At 34.8% G+C, this 23,686-nt stretch overlaps 1 protein-coding gene across 1 annotated transcript; it reads left to right on the top strand.

The window, feature by feature from the left end:
- The first annotated feature begins 716 nt into the window (after positions 1 to 716).
- LOC110100312 (DNA-directed RNA polymerase 1B, mitochondrial-like) lies at positions 717 to 23,093 on the top strand. The gene is made up of 21 exons (XM_028699124.1): positions 717 to 1,860; positions 6,416 to 6,628; positions 6,758 to 6,888; positions 6,990 to 7,059; positions 7,159 to 7,217; positions 8,032 to 8,149; positions 8,531 to 8,644; positions 8,793 to 8,924; positions 9,009 to 9,425; positions 10,069 to 10,119; positions 11,441 to 11,511; positions 12,172 to 12,232; positions 12,796 to 12,866; positions 13,469 to 13,535; positions 18,056 to 18,208; positions 18,319 to 18,393; positions 19,677 to 19,766; positions 20,268 to 20,315; positions 20,446 to 20,560; positions 21,120 to 21,223; positions 22,619 to 23,093. The coding sequence occupies exons 1-21, from the start codon at positions 913 to 915 to the stop codon at positions 22,727 to 22,729; spliced, it is 3,219 nt and encodes a 1,072-aa protein (XP_028554957.1). The 5' UTR covers positions 717 to 912; the 3' UTR covers positions 22,730 to 23,093.
- Positions 23,094 to 23,686: the final 593 nt, after the last annotated feature.

The raw sequence follows: 23,686 nt of genomic DNA, 5'->3' as shown, positions 1-23,686 counted from the left end.
TCTTTCCAATCTACCTTCCTTTTTTTAGCAAATTAAAAGGCCCTAACAAAATGCAAAAAATTAAGTATAAGATATATAAATATATATAAATTTTATGATAATGTAAATCCATCAATTAGCTCTAGAAGATAAATATTTTTAATTTTTTTTACTTTTAATGGTTCTAATCTTAATAAACCGATTATAAAATATTAAGATTATTCAATTAAGGACCGATTAGCTAACCCTAATCCGAAATGATTTCTCCCTTCACATAATAATATTATTTCACAAAAAATGTAATCAAATTTGAGTCAAAAATATTTTATTTTGAGTAGTTTTAAATTAATTAAAATAAATATTCTTAATATTTTTACTACTAATTTAAATTATTATCGATATAAAAATCATTAAAATTTGCTTACAAATGATATTGTCTGATATTTAATTATAAAAGTAGTTTAGAGCTTCTTATAAAGAAAAAAATTATGTCTGATATATACTATATTTATATGAGTTTAAAAATTATTAATTGTTTTTTATAATAGTGTTAAATATATATCAATTTATGCTAAATCCTAAATGAAAATATTTTAATTAAAATTTTATAAATCTTTTTAACATATTTTATATCATATTATTTAGATAAAAAGAAATTGAATACAAATTTTTCATCCCTGCATTGTCGGAACAAGTGGACAATTTTTTGCCACCAATTATTCAGAAAATTTACGATTACGATCTGCAGGCAAGTAACAGTACGTGATAGGGTTTAAGGCGGGTTTGCGTATGGAAAGTCGGCTTCGAAGGCGGCGTTCGGATCTTCCCGAACCGAGCTATATCCCCGTCTTTACCTCTCTTCCCGTCTGATGAGCTCTCAGCTTCCATTCTCTCTCTCTCTCATTCCATCGTTTTTTTTCAGAGACGATTTTGATGAGTAGCTGCGCCGCCCTTATCCAATCCAAATCTCCTTCTTTCAATTCTAATCAGGTGCCGTTAACGCCCCATTATCAATCTATAGCTTGTCCATATCGAAAGGATATGTGGGGAACCATATTCAGGCGAGTTTCCCGACCTTATCCTTCCTTCTCCTTGTCCTCCGTTTACACTCCCATCTCTAATTTTCTCGAAGATAGCTTATGTTTGAGAAAAGGTTCGATCTTGGATTTGAGAACGCCTTTTAGCGAAGGTTACAGCATGTTCTCTCAGCTGAGTCTTTGTAAGCAGAGTGAAGGCTCCAGGGTACTGTTAGGTAAGAGTTCTTGTCAAGGAATTCTATCTGTCGCCAGTTTCAAGGGGTTTGCCAGCGTTGCTGAGGCAGTTGAAGCCATTTCCTCCACTGACGTCGATGAAGAGACTTCCTCGGTTGAGGAAATTCATGATTTTCTGGAAGCGATTAGTAGTAGAGAAGAGGCCATTGATACTTCTGTTGGGAGTTTAAGGAAGATGGCACAGCATAAGCAACAGAAACAGCAGCATATGCCGAGAGTGATTCCAGGCATGGGAGCTGGAAAGTACCACATTCTCAGGCGGAAGCAGATAAAGATTGAGACAGAGGCGTGGGCTCAGGCGGCACAAGAATACAAAGAGCTTCTAATGGATATGTGCGAGAAGAAGCTTGCGCCTAATTTGCCTTACATGAAGTCTTTATTTTTGGGCTGGTTTGAGCCTTTTAGGGATCAGATTGTTGCAGAGCAGGAGCTGTGTAAAGATCCCAAGTGCAAGGCTTCACATGCTCCGTACTTCAATGAGCTTCCTTCAGATATGATGGCAGTCATCACTATGCATAAGCTGATGGGTTTGCTCATGACAGCAAGTGGAGATGGGAGTGTTCGGGTTGTTCAGGCTTCTTGTCAGATTGGTGATGCCATTGAGCAAGAGGTGTGAGATTTTGCATCTTATTGATGGGTTGGCTTATTCTTGTTCCACTGGTTTAAGTTAGTAACATGCTGAATGAGTTTTGGGCTTTGTTTGGCAATTCTTTTGCTAGCTTTATGTTTCAAAGACCAAGTATATCAAAACTTTTATGTTTTGCGGTAAACATGCATTGGAAAGCGCAATCGCATAAATGCACCTTCTTCATGGAGAAACACAGTTGTAGATTTTTATAAGGGTTTGAATCTTTGACTTCTACTATAGGAAAAAAAAAACAATGCCACTCAACCAAGGTTTAAAATTGTGCAATTGGGTATTAAGACATTTTTTTGTTTGTGAGACAAGGTGTAAGTATCAAAATTAAAAAAAATAGCATACAGAGAAAATAAATGTTAAAAGTGTTTTTTAATGTAATACTCAAATAATATGTTAAAAGATGACTTATTAACTTTCTATTGAACTATGAAGTAACAAATTGATATACTTATGAAACAAAAAATTGCACAAGATGTAGAGTGGAAAGTGATAAATTACATGAAATAGAATTGAAATCTAAATATTAAAAGAGCAAAATAATATTAAATATAGGAATTGCATAAAGTATCAAATATCATCAAATTCAACTATAAATTCCTTTTTTCTCAATTCCCTACTCATCCATATATAATTCCTAGAGAAAGCTGAAATAGTTGATAACAACTCAGAAACCATTTGTATTGTCATCATTTGTCGTCGTCATTACAAATTGGCCTCTCCCCTATCTCATCATGTGAATACAAATGCCTCTCAACTTGCTTATTCTTCATTTATTCAAACATCTTCGTCTTTCATAAATATTTTTTTATCAACATAAATATGAGATTAATTCTCCAAAATTTTTAGAGGAGAAGGTGGTGGTGGTGTGCGATTTTCAAGTGATCCTAAGCAATGACTACGATGGTAGTGGTTGTGGTGAAGGTTGCGAGCTAGAGAATGAGGCAATTGAGAGGAACTTATTGTGGCTTGGGGGTGCATGATTTGTTTGGGACTTTAGTTTATATATATATATATATAGGATGAGGCTTAAGCCTCATGTCAGCGAGATGAGGTGGGCCTCAACCAAGCTGAGCCGCAAGCCTCATAAAAAAGCTCAAGGCATAAACCTTGAGGCATTTTTCACTCGAATTGCGCTGATGCAGGCCTCAAGACGCCCAGCCTCATGTTGTGCAATTTTAAACAATACACTCAACCAAGTGGTTGGTGGTAACATACCTGTGGAGTAGCTTACTCAGCTCAAAGAGTGTAGGGGTACCTTGATTACTACATATGTAACCCTATTAGAACTAGTTTCCTATCATAATCACTTTCCAAGCAATTGAATTTACTTAAATTTCAATAGTTTTTCCGTGTTAAAATAGGGTGGTCACCAAATAGTCATCATCAACACAATTATGCTAATATCTTTGGTTGGCTTCATGTATCCTTTCCACCCTGTTGACTTGATATTGTTTTATTTAACGCCAGTAATCTTTTGGTTGAATTTGTAGCATTGTCATGCATTAGTGGAAGTGTTTTCTCCCAAATCCTTCTACATTCAATATATGGTTGCTTTTTTGATACTTTTACTGTTTCTGTAGATAGTTAAACTTTCAAAGCCCCTCTTGGCCAAAGGTAGAATTGCAAGTTGGTTAACTATTTGGAAATATTTTGATTCACTAAAAATCCTTGTTGGATGGGCCCAGTTTCTCCTATTTCTCAAGTAAAAACAATGCTTGATAAAGATTCCTATATATTTTATAAGAAGTGTCATGGACTAGCCTGAAAGCTCAAATGGAGCAAGTGGGGGATAAACGATTGAAGTGAAAGGGTGTGAACTATTCACATATGCCTAATATGCTATTACCAGAAAAATACATACCTAATAGCGGAACGGTCACCCTCACATGGTACGTTCATCACTTATACTCATCACGTTTTAAGTGTTTCATAAAATAATATATAGCAATGAATAACCATCCAATTAAAGATATGAGTCACTAAATTTTGATACTTTAATTTTAGATAATTGTAAGATACAAAGCTGTATATGTAGATGTATCATCTAGATGTGTATCATATGGTCCTCTTTACGATATTTATCCAGATAATTCATAATTCTATGAATCCAACAAATCATAGAATAGCACATATGAACAAATGTGCATAAAACTTCACTATATGTTTACCATATTTGCTCATGTACCAAACCATAGTAGTTTCTTGTCGATTGTACGCAAAATGTTGTTTATGACTCATCTGCTTCAGTGGAGTTTTTTTTTTTTAAATAATCACCATTAATGGAGCTGTGTTATATATATATATAAATCTATAACCTAGTATATATGAAAATTCTAAATAAAAGTAAAGAAAATATGAAAAAAAGATAATGTGTGTGAACATTGAATATTATTGTAAGATTTTATAGATAAACATAAAATTTGACGCAACAATCATTATCATGAAATAGATAATAGTAGCAATTGTCATAATATATGAAGTCACAAGCATAGCCATACCATTTGATTATGATCATCATCATCATCATAAATCATAGCATGTAGCTGATGTATGTAGCCCTAGTAACTATAGCATATCATAAACCTTGCTATTGGTTAATATCCTTCGTCAGCATAGTAGGGTGCAACTCTTATATTTGCCATTGTTAGTGGAAAAAAGATGCCTCACTCACTGTTGTCCTGATAAATCATCCATCTGCATAATGGGGAGGAATGCATCGGGCTTGTTGTGTGATAGAATTCAAGTTGGATGGTTGAAGTGGAGAAATGCATCGAGCTTGTTGTGTGATAGAAAATTCCCCCTCAAATTTAAGGGAAAATTCTATAAGATGCTAGTTAGACCTGCAGTACTTTATGATGCAGAATGTTGGCCATTAAAAGAAAATCATAATATTAAGTTAAGTGTTGGAGAGATGAGGATGCTTATTTGGATGAGTGGCTTTACTCTTAGAGATAGGATACCAAATGAGCATATACGTGAAAAGGTTGAAGTAGCTCCAGTGGAAGATAGAGAGAGTCGCCTTAGATGGTTTGGTCACATGAAACGGCGGCCTTCTGATGACCCTGTTAGGAAAGTAGATATATTAGATTTGACTTGTGTTAAGAAGGTAGAGGTAGACCTTAAAAGATTTGGTTAGAAAAGATTAGAAATAACCTTTCTTTATTTGATTTAAATGAGAATTTAACTTGTAATAGGGCATAATGGAGAAAAAGGATTCATGTAGCCGACTTCACATAGTGGGATTAAGACTTGATGTTGTTGTTGTTGTTGTTGTTGTGCATTCCTTGGATACACCTCCTATTTTTAAAAAAAAATCTTAAGTTGACCATCTTACTTCCTTACTTTTTCCTCTCTTTCTCTCTCCCACTCTCCCATTCCATTTGTACCAAGAAAATATTGTAAATTATCTTCTTTTTTTCCTTGCTACTATCTCTCTCTCTCTTCTACCCACCCATGCACACATATCCCTATTCCTCACTTGCCAAATGAATTACCTACACAGCTACACTTACGCTTGGCCTCCTAAACCTCACTTGAAGAGGGAGGGGATAGGTTATCTAACTAGCACCTCTTACACGTATTAATGTTTTGAGCCTTTTCCCAAGCTGGCAGAAGGCATAAAGTGGAGTGTTACATTCTCCTTCTGCCTCAAAGTTCTTCAGAAGCATTGCTAAATTTTTTTTCATAGTTTGAATGCATGGGTGTTAAGATAGCGTAGGGTGCACTGACATGTTTCATGATTTTGTGATTTTTCAGTGTCTGACGAGTGCTGTTTTTGGGTCTGTTTAGGGAATACGTTTGTTGACCCTAATGTTTGTTATGCCTGCTTAATATGGTGTTCCTTACACGGTGGGATGGTGCTAAACTGCTAAAGCAGCTGAATAAGCTGGCAATTAAAATTCTCTCGTCAGGAATTATGTTGGGGATTCTAGACTTGGAATTTTAGAAATATCTAAACCATTTACACGGTCATTAATTTTGTCCAGTTTTTAAATATAGAACTTGAACAAATTTCAGCTGCAAAACTAGCTTGCAATTAAAAACCTCCCTTTCATGAGTTCTTTAGGGGAAACTGGGCTTCAAACTTCAGAAATATCCAAAGCACTGTGCATGATAATTAAAATTGTTCACTTTTAGATGTTAGAACAAAATTAAGCATTCCTTTCTCAAAAATACTTTCTTTTCCTCCCATTTGTTTTGCTTGTAATTTTAAATGTTTAATTCTTTTCTCATTTGTGATCATTATTGTGACTTGTGGCAAAATTTCTTTGTTTATTTTTATTTATATAATTCTAATCTGTACATCTGTTAGTTACTAAGTTGTTTACTTTTTAATTTGGAAAAATTGCCTAAAAAGTTTGTTTTTTTAATTTTCTTTGATTTTTAAAGTTTTTATATCTTGATCTGAACATTCTAATTCCCTAATTCTAATTCTCCTTTAATTTTTTATGAATTTGCAACTTGTACAATCTGGCTACTATGGGCTACCTTGTTTTAACTTGTTACAGATCATTTGTTCGAACAGGCTCGGATTTATAGATTTTTGTTGAAAACAAAGAAGCAAAATGGTAACAATAAGAGAGGTCTATATGATAATGATGATCCAGTAGCTAAAGAAGAAAGTCTCTTGAGGAAAAAGGTTGAAGATTTGATGAAGAAACAAAAGCTGCCCCAATTAAGGAGTATAGTTAAAGGGCAGGATAAAACTAGGCCATGGGGTCAGGATGCTCAGGCGAAGGTTTCTTCTTTATGCCCATTCTTTTTTACCAAGATATGTTGTGTATTCATTGGCATCCTAACATTTTCTTGAAGAGTTTTCTTCTCCTTTAGTTGTAACGCCTTTCACCCACATATTCTGTGAATTTAGGTGGGGAGCCGCTTGATTGAACTATTAATTGACACAGCTTATATACAACCCCCAGTTAATCAGCAAATAGATGGTCCACCTGATATCCGCCCTGCATTTAGACATTCGCTCAAAACTTTGACAAAAGAACTGTGAGAAAATAATATATATATATATATATATATGCTGTTTTATGTGGTTTCTCATTTGCTAGGCATTTCACCTTGGTAATTGGTAATTGATTAACAAGCAGGAAAAAATCTAGCAGGAGGTATGGGGTTATAGAATGTGATCCGCTGGTTCGTCAAGGGCTAGAGAGAACGGTATGTCTACGATTGTAAATGTGTTTTCTTATTGTAATCTTCCTTTATCTGTGTGCTTATTGTCTTCTTCTTCTTCTTTATTTTTTGTGGATTTTGTAGGCTAGGCACATGGTCATCCCGTACATGCCCATGTTGATACCTCCTGTGAATTGGACAGGGTAGGATCCAAATCTTCATTATGAGCAATTATGTCAATGGTACCAATTGGCAATTTCATTTTCTTAAAACCTCTTTAAAAATGCTAACGTAGAAATATGCATTATGTCTTGGACTCTTGGTCATCATCATCATTATCTTCATAATGATTATCCTAATCATGACTATTTGGGTCAACCGTTTGAACCTTCTAGTTCATTTTTTCTATCTAGTGCTATATTATGATGTTAACTCTAGTTTATAAATCATTTTGTGAAACTAGTTTCATAATTACCTATTTCTTCTTATTCTTTTATGCTTTCTACATTAATTTTGTCTCCTTGCCTTAGTGGTTCATTCTATGCTTTTTTAGGCACATGGCAAAATTGCTAAGTCTTTTTTCTATAACTTCGTATTCACTGAGGCTTCGTTTGAGATAGCTTTCTTAATGTTTCTTAAAGCAGCTTTCTAGTACAAAAATTTAAATTTTTGTACTAGAAAGCTGCTTTAAGAAGCATTAAGAAAGTCATCCCAAATGAAGCTGCATGGTCTCTATAATACAAATGTTTCACACACTTTTTCCTACTCTTTCAATACATTCATCACAGTAATATCACTTCTGCTAGACAGTTCTTGTTACAATTTTTAAAAAGCTTATAATCTTTTCAGCATGTTATCTGTGCAAATATTGTCTTGTTTTCAGCTCTTGCAATCAGATTTACACAAACATTTCCTTTAGCATCATTCTTAACTAATTATGCATTCACTGGAAATAGTTTGATTTGTGTTTTTATGTTTGTGGCTTTTTTTCTTTTTTGTGTTCCAACTTGTGGGCAGGTATGATAAAGGAGGACACTTATTTTTGCCATCTTACATAATGAGAATTCACGGAGCAAGAAAACAGCGCGAGGCAATAAAAAGGGTGCCAAGGAATCAATTGCAACCAGTTTTTGAGGTTTTATAGATATCTTTTTCTAGCTTTATTTTCTCCATGTTTAGCTGAATTAAACAATTAATCATACTTCCAGAGGGATACTATACTACAAAATTAAGTTTTTTTATTCAGCTTCCTTGTGTTTTTTACTTACTCTATGTTCTTTGGTTGAAATAGCTATTATATCTAGGTTTCTCTCCTTTTCTTGGCATTTTTTTTTAATGTCTCTACATAGTTAAGAAAAGACATGTCCATGGATCTCTGTCACCTTGTAAAAGCAATGAAATGTCTCCTTTTTGCTATGTTACTGGCTTCTCATTCTGTGAGAGCTTGCTCATTAGACATTGTATATCCTCAAAGAACAATCCTATCCATTTTCATTGTATTATGCTACTTTTCCAGGCCCTTGATACCCTTGGGGCAACCAAATGGAGGGTTAACAGAAGGGTTCTTGGTATTGTAGACAGAATATGGTCTAGTGGTGGGCGTCTTGCAGAATTGGTGGACCGAGAGGATGTGAGTAGCTTTTTAACTGTATTATTTGATTGTTTGGCTTTTGGTTAATTGATTAAATTTTCTAAACTTTGTTTGTAAGCCCAATTGTTACCATCTTGCAAGCCTCTCTTCTTTTTGTTCTTTTAAACTTTCTACATTTATGATGCAGATTCCACTTCCAGAAAAACCTGAAACTGAAGATGAGAATGTACTTAAAAAATGGAGGTGGAAATTAAGAGCGACAAAAAAGGAAAATAGTGAGAAACATTCCCAGCGGTGTGATGTGGAACTTAAACTAGCGGTAAGAAGTTTACTTGGGGTCTAGGTTCAATTTTTTTGATGATGCCATAATTTTTGTTGAGCTGAATTTTCTTTTTTGGAGCAGGTAGCTCGGAAAATGAAAGATGAAGAAGGTTTCTATTATCCACATAACCTTGATTTTAGGGGTCGTGCATACCCAATGCATGCACATCTGAATCATCTTGGTTCAGATTTATGTCGAGGCGTGTTAGAATTTGCCGAGGGGCGTCCATTGGGAAAGTCTGGCTTGCGCTGGTTGAAGATTCATTTGGCAAATTTATATGGAAATGGTGTCGACAAAAAGTCATATGATGGTCGAATTGCTTTCACTGAGAATCACTTGAGCGATATATTTGATTCAGCGGATAGGCCACTCGAAGGTGAACGCTGGTGGTTGACTGCCGAGGATCCATTTCAGTTTCTGGCAGTTTGCATAAACATGGCAGAAGCATTAAGAAGCTCTTCGCCAGAAACTACAATTTCTCATTTACCTGTGCATCAGGTCAAGCATTCTTCTCAAACTGTATGTGTTTTTAAGTGCTTTTTTCACAGGAGAAGTGATTATGCTGGAGCCTATGGGTTTTCTTTTGTAGGTGTTTTCAACATAAACTGACATGTTGAATTAGCTTTCCTTATAAGATGAAATTTTAAACTAAAGCTCGTTTTTAGGTACATCATCTTACTTTTAGGTTCTATTGGCAATGCTTTTGGCAAACACAATCCCTTGTAATTTATTTAGAAGGATCAAGGACTCTTTTGTACCTGCTATGTTTAACTTTCAAATTTAATTAGGAATTTTTCCAATAGCTTAGTGAGTGATTAGAGACTGCAGTGGGGTGAACTTTGTGCATTGGAGGTGCACCCTTATTTTTGTCCACTGGGTCATTACAGATAAATATTAGTGGATTAGCTTAAAATGATCTTAGTACACTGAAACCAAAATCAGCTGCTTCTGTCAAAAGTGGGTCGAAATTCAGAGATTATTTGCTCTTTTTCAAGTTCTATCATCTAATTATTTGTCTTTAATTTGGTATTAACAAGAAAACTACAGGTACTTTTCTTTGAGTATTATATTTGTCATATTAGAGTTTTCTCTTGTACTTTTCAACTGAGTGGCTTAAACTATTTATTCTCCTTTTTCTCAGGATGGCTCTTGTAATGGTCTTCAGCATTATGCAGCTCTTGGAAGAGACAAGGTAAACTTCCTGCAATATATTTTTCGTATATTCTTTCCTTTTACCCTGGGGATCAGATATATCAGGAAACCATAAGCAAAGTGTGGGCTTTTTGTTCAATGGTTAATATGCAACTAAAAGTTTATATAATTTTGCATTGTTCTTAAGCTTCGTTTGGAATGGTTTTTTTACTGTTCCTTAAAGCAGCTTTTTAGGTAACTAGAAAGCTGCTTAAAAATTAGTAAGAAAGCCATCCCAAATGAAGCCTTAGTGATGTGAAACTACTAGGAGTTATTTCAGAAATTAAAATGAAAAGATTAAAGTTTTGCTCTTTTAAATTTAAGCTAGCAATAAGAGAGAGGAATTAGAAACTTTTAACTTGCTTAAGTCCCAAAGAAGTACAAGAGAGATTAACCACGACAATTCATTCAAAATTCAAGGGAATTTAAATGCAAAGTACAATTGACAGAAACCCAACGCTTAACAATCGTTTGGGATGGCTTTTTTATTGTTTCTTAAAGCAGCTTTTTAGATAACTAGAAAGCTTTTTTAAAAATCAGTAAGAAAACCATCCCAAATGAAGCCTTAGCCTTTTCTTGAACTGCTAAGTTGATCTCACGTTGATTCTTTTACATATTCTGCTCATGATTTGGAATAATTGTTTAACTGTTATCATTTAATCCGTTATGGTTTAAAATTTTTTATTAGTACTCAGTACTTTTGTTTTTAGTTTTTATCTTAACAAAATTAGGGCGCACATTTTAGCTAGGTATTGCTTGCATGAGTATATGGTAGGCGTAGGGGTAATGGCAATGTGTCTTACTTTCTTTCAAAATTGAAATATTGTATCAGTTGCAGTATATTAAATTCATCCTTTCTTTTGATATTAGATGTAAAGAAGCATCTGGAGATCTGATATTCCATTTCTTATGAAATTGAGACAGGGCATTTAGTTCTAGTTTTTAGTCTCACTGTTATATTTCTATTCCTTTACATTTTCCTTGGCATTTTCTGCAACTCACCCGTCCCCTGCCTGGATGGGCTACCTTATTTACAAACAGTTCTGTTTCCCTTCCTCACCAATGCTCTTGAATAACTTCCTTATTTTCCAAGTTTTAAGTGGCCATTAACATTAACAAGTCTTCATCTTTCCACTCACGCCATACCTCTATTACTGGCAATCGTCTCCATAAATGCAGACTAAAACTTGTCATGTTCTTCATTTAACTTAACATTTACAGGCTTTCTTTTCTCTCTTCCTATTGATTTCTTTTCTTGAGCTTAGAGTAATATGTCTATGTGATATTTTCCTTTTCCTCTAATTGAAGTTAGTTCTTTGTAGTTAGGGGCTGCGGCAGTAAACTTGGTTGCCGGGGACAAGCCATCTGATGTTTACTCTAGCATAGCTGCCAGGTAAGCTCGTTTCATAATTGGCATAGTGCTTTATGTGTGGGGTGGCCGGCGGCCAAAGAAGGGTTAGGGCCGGCGGGTGGAGAAGAGGAGGGAGTCGGAATGACGGGGATAGACCACGAGCCACAGACTCTTCCAATGACTGGTGGGTATTGCGTTTCGCCCTCACCTTGGGCTCTCGTTCTCCTCTCTAGCTCTCAACAAGAAGAAGACAAGATAATCAAAACAAATTTTCATTCAAAATATTCATTAACCATTTTACATCACATGAGACCATTATATATAGGTCTCCAATCAAGCAAAGAGAAAGTACATAATTGCCCTCTGGGCTACAACATCAAAGTAACTCCCCACAGGGGTACAAATGGAAAAGACTGTAAATAAAAGATAAAATAATAAAATACATCGACTACATCATGATATCTGAATCAAAAATAGAGGCGCTGAATCGTGGCTGTCGATCTGTGATTTCGACGGCGATAAACATGTTGGTAGCGTCTGTCGATGTCCTCATCACTTAGCCTTTTCTTGAACTGCTAAGTTGATCTCATGTTGATTCTTTTACATATTCTGCTCATGATTTGGAATAATTGTTTAACTGTTTTCATTTAATCCGTTAAGGTTTAAAATTTTTTTATTAGTACTCAGTACTTTTGTTTTTAGTTTTTATCTTAACAAAATTATGGCGCACATTTTAGCTAGGTATTGCTTGCATGAGGATATGGTAGGCGTAGGGGTAATGGCAATGTTTCTTACTTTCTTTCGAAATTGAAATAGTGTATCAGTTGCAGTATATTAACTTCATCCTTTCTTTCGATATTTGATGTAAAGAAGCATCAGGAGATCTGATATTCCATTTCTTATGAAATTAAGACAGGGAATCTCCTGCTTTAGTTCTAGTTTTTAGTCTCACTGTTATATTTCTATTCCTTACATTTTCCTTGGCATTTTCTGCAACTCACCCCTGTCCCCTGCCTGGATGGGCTACCTTATATACAAACAGTTATCTGTTTCCCTTCCTCATTAATGCTATTGAATAACTTACTTATTTTCCAACTTTTAAGTGGTCATTAAAATTAACAAGTCTTCATCTTTCCTTTCATGCCATACCTCTATTACTGTCAATCATCTCCATAATTGCAGACGAAAACTTACAATGTTCTTCATTTAACTTAACATTTACAGGCTTTCTTTTCTCTCTTCCTATTGATTTCTTTTCTTGAGCTTAGATTAATATGCCTATGTAATATTTTCCCTTGCCTCTAATTGAAGTTTGGCTTTTTGTAGTTAGGGGCTGCGGCAGTAAACTTGGTTGCCGGGGACAAGCCATCTGATGTTTACTCTAGCATAGCTGCCAGGTAAGCTCGTTTCATAATTGACATAGTGCTTTATGTTGTTACTGGTAGCTTTGATGGAATTCGTTGAACTGATGGAGAAATTTTCTAAAGCCTTTCCTTTTGCTAGACCTTTATTTTTTTTAAGTTTCACTATCATTTGTTGGCAAATATTTCAAAATTTTAAATCTAGAGTTTTGACAATTAGAAAATTTCTATTGTGTCCCAAGCTTGGATATGGAAGGTTGGAAAGAATGAATTGAAAATGAGGATTCATAAAGCTGACCTCAAATTGTTGAGATAAGGGTAATGATGATGATGAAGTTTCTTCAATTAGGGAAATGTGGCAACAACAAATTGCAGAATGTAGTGTGATAGAAATAATATTGTTAAAACATGCATGAAAAATCTAGAAAACATGGTGCGAGAAATGATCCTTTTCTGAAACAAAGCCCAACATGGAGTCCTGGTTGGGTAACCATTGGGCACCCACGCCCAACCATGGTGACTTTCGGGATGCCTTACCCACCCATACCCACCCACGTTCTATGCTTTTTGAATGTTGTCCGTCACTTTTTGATGGCCTTGAGATTTGTTGTCCTTTGCTCTGACTACAAACTTTTAAGCCGCATATCAGAATTTATCGTAGTCACAATGCGGTTTAGTGTTGCGCACTGCGTAGTGAGGATTGCGGTAATATACAACATATGGTGATTAGCAATGCAAATTAGTTTATCCCCCGATGTTGAGTACCCATACCCACCCACGATGCAATGGGGTTATGGGTGGGTGTAGGTATGGATACCCAATGCAAGGCTTTGCTTTGAAAGATTAAGTGAGAAAAACTTTTTGAAGATAAGATATTACGAAATTGAGTAATCTAATTTTGGTATGTGTAAAAGAGTTTAGGGATGAACTAATAAGGTTGGTAGATACAATTAATGTGGTAGCGTGTGGGCTCCGAAAAATTCCATTTTGTTATGTGTGATCCCGGCCTCTCCACGTCATTGGTCTATTTTTCTTTTAAGTGTTTGTGAGACGATGACGGCAGAGAGTTTTAACTAGATTAGGTTCCGAGGGAATTTTCAGAAGGCAGATTGGGTTTTAGATAACCCAGAGATTTCGCCCTCATTTTGTGAGGACTTTTTTATCTGAGTTCTGGTTTCCTATAGGCGCAAGCCCCTATAGTTAATTACCCCTCTCAATAATAGGAGAGAACTTTCGATTAAAGCTAGTCATAAAAGAGGTCAAATAGGTTATAAACCTATCGTATAATAGCAACAATTCTAGGGTTTAGATTTTGAATTTGGAAGTTTGAAATTTGGAATTTATAGTTTATCACCATAAACTTAAAACTGGTGGTGGGGGGAATGAAGACGAGCCCGATCAAGATCCCATGGTTCCGTTGTCCCGGGCTGTCATGATCCCTGGTCTACTTAGTCAGAGGAGGTAGTCGACCCAACCTGACAGAAGGCACCTTGTCGGCAGTCATGGGTTGCTTCGTCCAAGAATACCTTGTAGACCTGGGTTGGTATTTGTCTAAGGGGATATATCTGAATCCACCTTAGCTAACAGAGGGCTTTATGCCTATTGAATATACCCTATGATCCATCGCTCAAGGGTTTTGACGCCTTTAGGGAACATACGGGCTTTGGCCGTGATCGTAATATAATGGTGTCATTTTGCGACGAAACCACCCGATCAGAGGGCACGTGCCACGTCCCTGTTGGCAAGAGACTGTTTGAGGATGAATCGTAGTGATACACCCAACACAACATTTGCTCTTTGTGAGCTGATGTTAATTTCAAATTTATCACCCCCGACAAACGATTATGGGAGATGGATGCTTTTTTTTTTTAGTTTTGAGTTTTTAGATGATAGATTTGATTTTAAGAATTTGGGCTCTTGTTTGATTTGAGATTTGAAATTTGACCCATCCGGTTGAGATTTTCGATCACACGGCCATCATCGGGATGACATTAAGGTCACTTGTATTTTTGTAGAATTTTGAGAGGTATTTTATACTTCAAGTCATGTCGACTCCAGTCCTTTTGAGGAGGAGGATGAAACTTGAATATTAGACCCGCGCAGCATTCTCGAATCGTTAGATTTGGTACTTAGATATTACGATCGGAGCACATGCGGGTTGTAGCATTTGACCCTGCGCAGCATTCTCGACTATTTGTGTTTGTAACTTTAATAGGTCTGTCGGAGCACATGCAGGGTAAATTTTATTTTAAAGGATCATATTTAATACATAAGGAGTATTTTAAAATATTTAAATATGATACATTATGTGAGAGTGATTTTATTTAGAAATGCTCAAAATTTCATTTAAGGGCCTACAAACGCCTTCTGTCCGCTTGCACACATGTTGCGGATCCGGTGTCGTTTTAAAAATTAAGTCTTGAGTTGTGATATGTAAATGATGTGTTGTTCAATTTATTCAAGCTTATCGTATCATCTACTATAGCTTGTAAGGGTTTTTTTTTTATGCACTAACATTTAGAAGATCGTATTCTTGCTTACAAATCAACTGCATTGCTTGCTACGAATCTTCTATTATCTCATATAAATCAATTAAGTATACTATAAATTCATTACTTATTCTTCTTATGCATTTATGATGTGCCTTCTGATGAAATGATGGGTAGTTATCATATAATGGTACTTAAAAGAAGCCAAATAAGACACCTTTTAAGATCTTAATAACATAGGAGTGGTCTAGTGTATTTGAGATAAAAGAGATATTTCATAGTATTGATATAACTCTTTGAATATACTTCCCTGAAATAATTGACTGAAGAATTTCATGTAGATCTGATGGACAATAGAATGACTCATGTATATTTCACATATTCTTTGACCCATCTCTATATGTAGATGCCATATAGTTAGATGTGAATGTGAGTTTTGGAGAACTAGTTCTTTGACTTGATTATTTTCAACTTCTAGAATTTATCAATCGAACACAACTTCATTAAGAAGAAGATTGAGGTGTCAATGACAGTAGTCTTTAACCTTCCTCAAAATAATTTTCTCTTACATTTTCATCTTTGCAATATGAGTATACCCTTTAACTCATAGTTTCAAGTTTCATTTAAATATCATCTTCAAATGCTTCATCTCAATCACATAAGAGGCTCTCAAATCTTTTAGGAAAATTCTTCTATCAAGTCAAATTGTCAGCAGAACAAGACATAGTTGTTTTTTTTATTTTGCATTTTTTTTTAAATCAAAATTACAAATACATGAACTATCAATTTAAAAAAAATTAGATTGGTTTCATAAGTTCAAATATACATATATATATAAGTTGCTTACAACATTTCAGCTTTCAAAGTGGGCTGTACTACTTTGATTTTGAACATATATATTACTTAGAAACCACAAAATTCTCATTCTCCTTAATATTTACTATCATTCAAGTTTTATAATGACCCTTGTAATTTTGTTATGTCGTTGAGTGTAAGATCCTGATGAGAAGTTTGATTTTGGTCCAATTTCAACATTATTTTATCAAATTTGAATTAAAATTGATTTTATATTTGAATTTCGTTCAAATTAATTTCCAATTTTCTGTCCAAGTCCTTTGTTGTTCACTGAAAATTTCGGTAGCCTCCCGGCGTCTCCTCCCCACCGAGGGAGAAATCGGGACGGCACTGCCGTAATTCTTCCTACCCAGTCCTAAGGTCGACGGCGTAGGGGCTTCGAATTTAAACCATCACACCAGGATCTAAGATTGACTGCGTGAGGTCTTCAATTTGTAACCATCCCGGCCTGATCTAAATGCGACGGCCGGGGTCTTCAAATTTTAAAAGCATCCCGGTCGGACCTAAGGTACGACGACCGGGGTCTTCGACACCTGTTGAAAATCATTTCATATTTCTCCACATCTATTTTTTTTTTAAATAATATATATTTATATATACATTATATTATATTATAATATATAATATATATTATTATATGTATGTTATAATAAATAATATCATATTATATACAATACATTATATAAATAATATATTATATATAATATAATAGAGGAGAAGAGAGGGAGATCGGGTAGAGAGCCCGATCGGCTAGGGCTCAGCGGCGGGGGGCACGCACGGTTGTAAAATTCTGGTTTAGGATTTCGATATACATATTATTAAGTGACAGTAAGAGAGAAAGTTCTCTCCTCAATCCCAAAATAACAAAAGAGCTCTATTTGAAATTGTTCTCTCTAAAAGTTTGAACACTTTTTATTCATCTGAAATCATTAAAACAATCAAATCACATCCATCCAATTAATTTAACATCTAGTCTAGTTTTTATATTATTACTCTTCTAATTAATCCATTCTAATCATAATTCATATAAAAATAAAATTGAAAAGAACATATAATTCCTTATTATTCAAAATTTTTGACATTTTCTGAATTTATTTTAAGTGTTTAGACAATGAAAGAAAGTATCTACCATCTTTAAAAGCAAACTTGAGGTGAGAGTTTAATTTCAAAATGAGATTATCTTAATTTTTTCAATCTATTTCGTATATTTAATATAATCTATATACTATGTTTTTTTAATTAGATTTTATGAAGAATCAATCTGAAAAGAATTTGCTATTGCTTAGTATGCACTTTTTTCATTAAATGATAATAAAACCAGTTTTGTTTTTTTATTTATTTATTTTGGGAGAACTTTTTATCCCAATTATTAAAAATTTTGTAATTTAAATAAATATTATTTTATTGATTGATCTATTTTTAAAATATTTCAATAATAATAAAACTTAAAACCTATTATTGTTTAATCATAATTTTAATTATTTAATTTTTTGAATATATCATATTATTAAAATCACTTAATAGTTTATTAATTTTTCTTTCAAAATTAAACTTAAAAATTGAAGATTGTTTAGCGATTAGCTAGAGACAATTTGTTACTAGATTTGACTTGGCTCAAGCTTCGATCGAGTGGCTTTGTGCAAATCTTTAGCCAAGATTGGATCGGCTCAAGATCAAATTGTTAACAATGTTATAAGAAATTATCCTAAAATGAATGAAAGAAAAAGTATTAATATTTTGTTTTATTTTGGGGTTACTTTATTGTTGTGTTCATAGCTTGAACTTGCATCTTTAGGAAATCACTAATGTCTCTCTTCCTAATGGTTTGTAAGATTCAAACTTCTCTTGCATTTGCTAATCAAGTTGGTTTATATGGATTAGGTGGACCGCAAATTGGTGAAACAAACTGTTATGACTTCTGTTTATGGTGTCACCTATATTGGTGCACGTGAGCAAATAAAGAGAAGGTTAAAGGAACGCAATGCTATCGCAGATGATTCTGTACTATTTAAGGCTTCTTGCTATGCTGCAAAAGTATGAAAATACTCTTATTTCGCTTAATTTTGCAAAATTTGAATGAAGAGCAGTATTTGCTATCTTGTGAGACATTTATGTTGGAATGATGTTTTTTACTATTTGTGCAGATTACCTTAACTGCTCTTGGGGAGATGTTTCAAGCTGCCCGAAGTATCATGAACTGGCTCGGTGACTGTGCAAAGGTTTGTTTATTTAAGGATCCAGCAGCAACAACAAACTCTCTTTCAGCTTTTTGTTCTGCCATGGAGCAGATATTGAACAGGCTATGTTATTGTTATCATCAAAGCTATGCAATTTTCTAATGCACAACCTAGAAGTAAACATGAGAAAGTCTTATCTCCTTTCCTCTTATATACCACCATTCCTCTACTTAACTGACATAATTATGAGCATGGAAGATTTACATGTAGTTTTTTTTTTATCAAATTGTTACGGGACAGCCCAAACCGGCCCAGGAGGGGCCAGCTCAGACATATAGGAGGCGGACTAAGCCGCCTCCTTTAGGGGCCACCGCCTAAGCAAGTGCCCCCCCCCCCCTTCCCCATTGGGCGGTAATTAGAGAGAGAGAAAGAGGGCGGTTTGCATGAGGAGGCTAATTTGAATTTATTTTATATTAGAAAGCTTTTATTAGGAGGTGGGGTATTTAAAAGCATGAGAAGGTAGGGTTAGGGTTTATGCATTATTATGCTTCTCTTGGAGTTCTCTTTGGTGTCTTGGGTTCTAGGCTTCTCGTCTAGAGATTGGGAGAGAACGATCCTCCTCTCGAATTGAGGATCAATTGTATATTTATTTTGTTCTTGCTTCGCTTTGATTTCTATAAAATTATCTACTGATTTTGATTGCTTCCACACAAACTCTTCTATTATTCTCGCTGATTTTACCAATTATTGCTAGGTTTGCTTGCGAACTCAAGTATTTCCATTAGGGTTACTTGCGAACTCAAGTATTTCCTATCACAAACCTCTTTCCTAAATGTATTACCAGTCTCTGGGACATCCAATGTTTATATTGATTATGAAGGGACAGAGCTCCAAATTTTTCTGCACTGTCAAACAAGACATAGTTATGTAAAAATATGTGAAAAGGGATACCACACTAACTAGTAAGTTGACCTAAAGTGATTGTATCAGGACTTGATGATAGTGTGACGTTGGACAATAACTTCTTCACAACTTAACGTTTGACCAGTATGGCAGATTGAATAGAAACTGCTAAACATGTGGAGAAAAAGGAACCAGTTAGATTTTTTTTTTCCAATAAGTGTCTTTTGAATCCAACTTTTCAGGTTGCTTGTCTTTCAGATGTGCTTTATTATTTCTAAACAGGTCATGACTTTTGTAAAACTTGTGGGGTTACTTGAAGCATTAGAATTTAGTAACTTCCAAAGCTGATGAAAGTAATGAAATTGATCGCTGAAAAGCATTAGAATGCGTTATTAACTAACGATTTTGCATGTTCAAAACAGTTAATTGCCTTGGAAAATCAACCAGTGAGGTGGACGACGCCACTTGGCCTTCCTGTGGTTCAGCCATATAATAAACTGGGAAGGCATCTAGTAAGGACCTCTCTCTCTCTCTCTCTCTCAGAAAATTCTTAGGTCCGGACACCGGATGTAGATATACGTCCGGATATCCACTTAAAATTTGACACGTGGTCTGAGTTTTATTGCGCTTTTTGACTGCGCTTCGACTGAGCTTTGACTGCACTTGACTTAAACTTTCACGGATACATCTAATTTATAAAGTAAAAAAATTAAATTTAATTGAATATCCACGTGTACATTCTATGTGTCAATATTTTATTGGAGTACGGATGTATCTCTACGTCCGTTGTCCAAACCTAATAATTTTCCCTCACACACACACACACGAATCCATAGCTCACTCTCTTGCGCTCACACTTGTGCATCATTGCTGAGTAAAAAGAATTGCCTGCAGATAATAATTCTCATGCTTTTCACCCACTGCCTTGCTCTCTTTTGCTGAATTTGGGTGATTACATAAGCACTAAGCATAGTTGCTTAAATTGTAACTGCTTTGATTAATTTTTCCTTCAGATTAAAACATCTCTTCAAGTCTTAACATTGCAAAGAGAGACCGACATGGTAACTAGTTGAACTTTTCTAAAATTCTGACAAATCAAATTCTATTTCCAAAATCATAACTTTACCCTGCAATTTAATCATCAAAACTTGTCTGAAAGTATCATATTCTGGCTATCTGACTTTTATGTAGGTTATGGTGAAACGTCAGAGAACAGCCTTCCCACCAAATTTTATCCACTCCCTTGATGGATCCCATATGATGATGACTGCAGTGGCCTGTAGAAACGCTGGATTGAATTTTGCAGGTAATTTATTATTGCAGGTTGTGTCTCTTGATATTTTGATAGGAAACACTTGAAGATCTCAAGTAAATCCTATCAATTTTAAAAAATCAGCGAAAAACTCTTCCAAACTCCAAAAGAAAATCAAATAAACAATAATTTTATTGTAAGATTCAAATAGATCGGAAGAAAACAACAAGATACAAGTGATCCTCTATTCGAGAGGAGGATTGATCTCTCCCAATCTCTAGACGAATCTAGAGTCCAAAACCTAAACCTAAGAGATCCCAAAATCAACCAAATTCAAAATGCCCTAACTCTAGGAAAACAAACTATTTAATGCATACAAATCAAAAGGAAATCCCTAAACAGTCCTTTCATTCAAATTTCCCTCTTAATTCCCCAAAAAATATTTCCTATTCGGCTCCCGAAAACTTGCGGCTTGATTGGCCTCGCGGGAGAGGCGGAGAAGTTCTGCCACTATTCGCCTGGGCCGGTCCTATGTGAACTGGCTAGACCGGTCTAACATATTTACAACTAATGCACTTAAGTTTTATCTAAATTTGTTTAATTTTATTTTCAGGAGTCCATGATTCATACTGGACACATGCATGTGATGTTGATGAGATGAACACAATTCTTCGAGAAAAGTTTGTGGAACTGTACGAGCAGCCAATTCTGGAGACTGTAATGTTTCTTTTGCCTTGGTTTTTAACATGATAAGCTAAACTAGTATGCTGAATTTAGATTTACAAATCTTTCAACTATTCAACCATGCCATATCATTGCCATTTCTGATCTGAATATCTTACTGCGTGAGGGAAATATTACAAAAAAAAAATCTATGATGGAAGATAAACTATGTTGTGGACATTTGACCATTGCTACTTGATGCGTTTGACAATCTTGCAGTTTAGCTCAGCCATTTGCTGTTTATATCTATCTTTATCTCATTGATTGAGAAGTCATTTTAGCAATCATTTAGGAAAAAATCCAAAATGGATAAAATTATGGAGCCACACCACACTGAGAAATCACCCTTTATTTATTTTGTGCTATGCATGTAAATCCTCCTTTATTTATTTTGGGCCTCATGATTTTTTTTTGGTCAAAATTATTGTTTGTTATTCGTTGATTTTCTTATCTCTGAACCTATAAATAGGATGTTTTGGCTTATTCAAATTGGATGGTTGAAGTGGAGGAATGCATCAGGCTTATTGTTTGATAGAAAAGTCTCCCTCAAACTTAAGGGAAAATTCTATAAGATGGTGGTGAGACATGCAATGCTTTATGGTGCAGAATGTTGGTCGTTAAAAGAGAAGCATATTACTCAGTTAAGTGTTGCAGATATGAGGATGCTTAGGTGGATGAGTGGCTTTACCCTTAGAGATATGATACAAAATGAGCGTATATGTGAAAAGGTTGGAGTAGCTCCATTGGAAGATAAGATTAAAGAGAGTCGCCTTAGATGGTTTGGTCACATTAAACGGAGGCCTTCTGATGACCCGGTTAGGAAAGTCCAGGTTTTAGATTTGATTTATGTTAAGAAAGGTAGATGTAGATTTAAAAAGACTTGGTTAGAAAACCTTAAAAATTGATCTTTCTTTATTAGATTTAAACAAGAATTTGACCTTTAATAGGACACAATGGAGAAGAATGATTCATGTAGCCGACTCCATGTAGTGGGACAAAGGCTTGTTGTTGTTATTGTTATTATTGTAGACTTAAAATTCTTCCATAATATGATTTCCTTCAAGTGCAAGTCCAGGGTTACTTATTTTTTTATCTTTCCTGTTTAATTTTATCCATCGCTTCATTTTTTTTATCTGCTTCATTATCTTTTAAATTCTATAATGGCTGTTGCATCCATACTTCACCGCTACTAGAGGTTCTGATACTAATTAGTTCATTTCACCTCCCAGACAGTTCCAGTCCATATTATCTTTCTTTATTTGAGAATTTTTTGTATTATATCTTGCTATATAAATCCTTCTACTAATTTCTTCACGCAGTCTTGAGTGCTTTTACCGTTGGAATTTGAAAATCCTGCTTTATATTTCCTAATCACTGAACATTTTGCAGTTGCTGGAGAGCTTTCAAAAATCATTCCCTACTTTATCTTTCCCTTCGCTGCCGGAGTACGGCGATTTCGACCTGAAAGATGTTCTGGACTCACCCTATTTTTTCAACTGAATGATAATCATTGGCTCTATTCTGCAACAGCTCTGTACAGATAATTCCTGACACTAAATGCAGCCCGCAACAAACATAAGAGTTTAAAGCAGCTCATAACCATCTTCTTGGGCTACTCTGAAGTAACATTTCTGCTCATAATCCTGATTGAGATGGCTAATGATGACCTATTTGTGCTACTATAACGTTGAAAAAGATTCAGGAAATGCAGTGTTGAATCATTACTGCAAGCTGAGGTGAAAACTGACGGCGTCGGCGAGCAGCAGTTCGGGCACATCGTCGGCAAATAGGGCTCAGCGATAAATAATTAAAAAGCAGTACGAAAGTTATCTCAAACGAAGCCAAAGTCTAAAAAAACTATTGGATTCTGCAATCACTTTGTGAGCTTTTTCGGGCACATCGTCGGCAAATAGAGCTCAGCGATAAATAATTAAAAAGCAATACGAAAGTTATCTCAAACGAAGCCAAAGTCTAAAAAAACTATTGGATTCTGCATTCACTTTGTGAGCAAAAGCCTGTAGGGGTGATTCTGTTAGGTGTATTCTTTACTTAGGTATATGTTAAAAGTTCACAATAATATATATAAATATGATTTTTTCTACTTGAAAGATGAGTTTGTATGACCTTTGACAATGGGCTGTAGAATGTATTATATGTATTCTAATTGTATTATTGATTGAAAGCATTAGTGGCATTGATTTTTTATATTTTTTTTATTAATGAGCAACAAACAGCTTATAGTGCTGCAGTCCTCTGTTTATGCATTGATGCATTTGAGGTAATTTTTCACTTACATGATAGAAATTTATTTAAGTATTTTATTAATATAAAATAGAATAATTATAAATTAATCAAATACAAATTTTAAAGTTTTAAGATTAATTACTGACTGTTTCATATAATGATTTTGTGAATTTAATATAAAGGATTAATGTTTCTTACACAAATGATATTTTT

The sequence above is a fragment of the Dendrobium catenatum genome, unplaced genomic scaffold (assembly GCF_001605985.2).
Source record: "Dendrobium catenatum unplaced genomic scaffold, ASM160598v2 fragScaff_scaffold_1220, whole genome shotgun sequence".
NCBI lineage: Eukaryota > Viridiplantae > Streptophyta > Magnoliopsida > Asparagales > Orchidaceae > Dendrobium > Dendrobium catenatum.
The sequence above is the reverse complement of the archived record's forward strand: the minus strand, read 5'-3'. Positions and strand labels throughout refer to the sequence as shown.